Source organism: Cylas formicarius, unplaced genomic scaffold, assembly GCF_029955315.1.
Source record: "Cylas formicarius isolate icCylForm1 unplaced genomic scaffold, icCylForm1.1 PGA_scaffold_7__23_contigs__length_41026272, whole genome shotgun sequence".
NCBI lineage: Eukaryota > Metazoa > Arthropoda > Insecta > Coleoptera > Brentidae > Cylas > Cylas formicarius.
The window spans coordinates 19,536,359-19,540,091 of NW_026844352.1; the positions used below are offsets into that span (position 1 = coordinate 19,536,359).

At 34.3% G+C, this 3,733-nt stretch overlaps 1 protein-coding gene across 1 annotated transcript; it reads right to left on the reverse strand.

The window, feature by feature from the left end:
• Nucleotides 1-1,779: 1,779 nt before the first annotated feature.
• LOC132705076 (radial spoke head protein 4 homolog A-like) lies at nt 1,780-3,503 on the reverse strand. The gene has a single exon (XM_060675507.1). The coding sequence runs from the start codon at nt 3,478-3,480 to the stop codon at nt 1,780-1,782; it is 1,701 nt and encodes a 566-aa protein (XP_060531490.1). The 5' UTR covers nt 3,481-3,503.
• Between the last annotated feature and the right edge of the window lie 230 nt (nt 3,504-3,733).

The following is a 3,733-nucleotide window of genomic DNA, read 5'->3' on the forward strand; positions in this document are numbered from 1 at the left end:
TTTGGAGAAGCACAAAAATATTTATTTGGAAGTCTAGACTCAGATGATGGTCATACCAATATATTAAAATTCTTCAAGAAAATCAAGAAACTGTACACCAATCCTCAACACAGACGATCGTTAAATGGCTAACAAAGGACAAAGACGCTCAGCTGAATAATATAAAAAATATTCAGCAAAATATAGTTACCAAAATTAACTACCTACCAAAAATGACGCGAATTATAACAATAACCTCTTATTTCATTATCTTACTTAACAACTTGGAAAACAATCTTCGCGTTATTAATGAAATACGAATGAATGTGCAGATCGCTATCAACTTCGCTGACATTAATGTAATGCACCATAGCATAAAGAACTTATAAAATATAAATATAATATAAATATTATCTCTAAACTTGACCCGAAAACACGAATTCTTTTTGTTAATATAATTAAATACTACGAAGTGCCGCACGCTGGCGTTACGATCAAAAATGACCTTATAATGTTTTACATAGCTAAACCCCTTATTTTTAACAAATCTTATGATCTCTACCGTATATACCCCATACTCCATAAAATATCCGTTATAAATAATCCCTATCTTTTGAAATTGACAGACGATTTCTATAACCGAAACGAAAAGTGCTACAAAATCGAGTACATATCCTTATGCCCCCGCAATCTGCTCAATAAAAACAAACGCTGTATTCCACAAACAATTATTTTATCTAATCATTCTCGAATGATTCCAATTGAATATAAAGAAACCTCAGCTACCCAATTCAATGATAACTCTATTGTAGTTATCCCGAATCCCCTAGAAAATATATTTTTTCATTGCCCAAATTAATAAAGTGTCGAAATAATAAATAAAGCATCTTTAATTCTGCCCGCAGAGTGTAATGTTAAAATTAAAAATAATAACTATGACTCTCAAAAAGGAGATATAATTAATGTAAGACTATAACTTCCGTCAATATCGAACCACTACAGTTGAAAGATATTAATGTTGAAAATATAAAAAAAGACATAGAAAGTGCTCGAAACCTAGTAAATTACCCTCTAAAACACTTAACTTTGGTAAACTCTAGTGTTTCGATTCCTGTCATAATAATTATTATAATTATACCAACAATAATCATTACATTCCATTATATTCCATAGAACTAAAAACTCTCGAAAATCAAACCCCAATTTTCTCAAACCCCAATTTTCTCAAACTTGAGGAGGGAGGAGTTATGTATGATGAGTATGTTAATAGAAGATAGTAATACGAGACATATGCTTATTCAGCAGCTTCAATAATATAAATACGCGCACTAATCGTAAGATAACAGTCTTAAAGTCGCTTTGCATTAGTAAATATTGTGTGTTACTTGTAATATAAATAAAAATAGTTTTTTAAAAAATACGAGTATCACATTTTGAAATAAAATTGTTTCAAAAAATATAATGTAAATTAAACTTTCTTGCGCAAGCCACACATTCTACAAAAAGATGGATGATTTACGGGTGGCAGAAAGCACTGGAGAAATACCTTGCAGCGTCAGTCAGTCGATATAAATGTCTTGTTGAATTAAATCAATTTGCGTTTTTCTTGATAATTCCCGGATTTGCGCGTGTTTTATATTAAAACAGATTGTTACATTATTCCACTATAAAGTAAACGTTTAAATTTTAAATTGGTTGCTACATTTATTCTGTAGGACAATGAAAACCAAAAAACAAGGCATTTAGAATTTTAAATAAATTTTTTTAAAACTTCTTCGACTCAAAGCGCATTTTAAAACTTTAATCTTCTTCATCATCTTCTGTTTCCGTTTCTTCCACAGCTTTTTCCGCTATTTCTAACTCTTTTTTTACATGTTCTGATTTCCATCGCTCTTCGGAAGCTCCAGTAGGATCAAGTACTTCTATAATTTCTGGTCCAATGGGATATTCTTGTTGAATTTGTGGTAAAGGACACGGAGAAAAATTATCTACGCTATATTTAAGACCATTGCCTAGATAGATATTGAAAAAGCTTTTTTCCTTTGTGAAAAATGCATAGGCCCCGGGCCATAAGTTGGATCTTACAAACGCTAGAGCATAGGTATCTAAAATACCTGATGCAATTTTTACACTCCATGGTGCAACACCTTCCGGTGAAATGTCTTCTGAACACGGAGTCAGCAGCGGGAGCCCTTGTTCTGCTTTGACATATTTACCTTTATCTAATTCTTCCTCATCATCATCGTCTTCCATGCCTAATTCTCCATCATCAGGAGTGGGATTCCAATTTTCAGTTCGACCCTGAGGTAGGATATAGGGAGCAGTATGTACCCAGAAGGACATATTGGGGTCCTTTAAATCTTTAATACTCGGAGGGTCGTATTTTGCATTTACTTTATAACCGTTTTTGATTTCTAAATCACGCGTTTCTTTATTGGTTTCTTCGTCCTCTTCTTCATCGGCATCGTCTGCAACATCTTCTACCTCAGATATGTAATATCCCAGTGGAGCAATTTGAGTGCCAGATGTAATCCTTGCAATTTGTGCTCTTAAATAGTTTTTCTCTGTTCCGGGAAACTCGGGGTATGCGGGAACAAGCTGTTCCAAATTTCCAGTAAAAGATTTACAAATTTGACGGGAAATTACTATTTGCTTTGATGTAACATCTGGTAACCGAATCCATGGATCTCCCACTGTCCTGCATACGTAATATACTTTCTTATTAAGACCGAAATCAAAAGGTTCCGATTCCATTTGAGGAGTTGATAGATACTGTATTTGTGGTATGGGCGGCATACGTTTCAAAATACGGGAGGTTAACTCACCTTCACCACTAATCTCGTCGTATTGACGAAAAATTTCTTTTTGCGGGGGAAAAATGTTGTCAAATGGTTTCCATTCCTCTTCAGGGACTGGCATGTTTCGTTTCGCATTATCATCCTTTTTTAACTCAGCTTCAAGCACCAAGTAATTATATATTGTTCCAAATATCTTACCCCAAAATCGAATGTTACCTATAGGTTCGGTGCGTACCAGATTTCTCATTGATAACATGAGGAAAACCATCTCTTGGCGCTGAAGACCTAGACCGACTTGTTCCAGATAAAATAGGTGCTTGAGCAGGTTACTTTCCGATATATTGGCCAAGTCAAGATACTCAGGGTCGATTGTTGATGGTTCACCAACTTCAAACGGTCTTAGCTCATAAATAAATCTCTCAGCGAAGCTAAATCGCACTGGGGCAATAAAAATATCTTCCAAGCGATCATTTGCTTCTTTAAATCTCTGTTCCTTTACTTTTCGGCTATATTCTTCAAAAAAATCTATTACGTTCTCAGGTCTTTCAGCCAAAATTTTGTTGATTACATCCGAAAGGTGATCGTATAAGTTGTCGCCCGTGTTTTTGCTAGCCACTTGGAGAAACGTTTTTGCATTGACGAACTGTGTTTCTATATTCGGCATGTCCGTATCTTCATTAATATAATCGTAATCGTATATCATTTGCACAATGACGTTTTCTTTAGTTTGATTATAGGACTTTGATAAATGTGTCAAATTTTTTAAGCAAAACTAGTAGTTCTTTGCTCGATATTTATTATTTGCATTAAGGTGGGCTCGACTACAAAGATCATGCGGCCAGTTTCTGGCATGCGCCGGGAATTTCTTTTTCATGTTGCTTTGTAACTCTTATTCACTGAAATCAAAAAGAGCCATATTTTTAAAGTCTACTCTATTAAATTTAGCATTGAGAAAT

Bases quoted from the DNA above. Each gene is read 5' to 3' on its own strand.
- LOC132705076 (XM_060675507.1), bottom strand. From the start codon at position 3,480: ATGATATACGATTACGATTATATTAATGAAGATACGGACATGCCGAAT.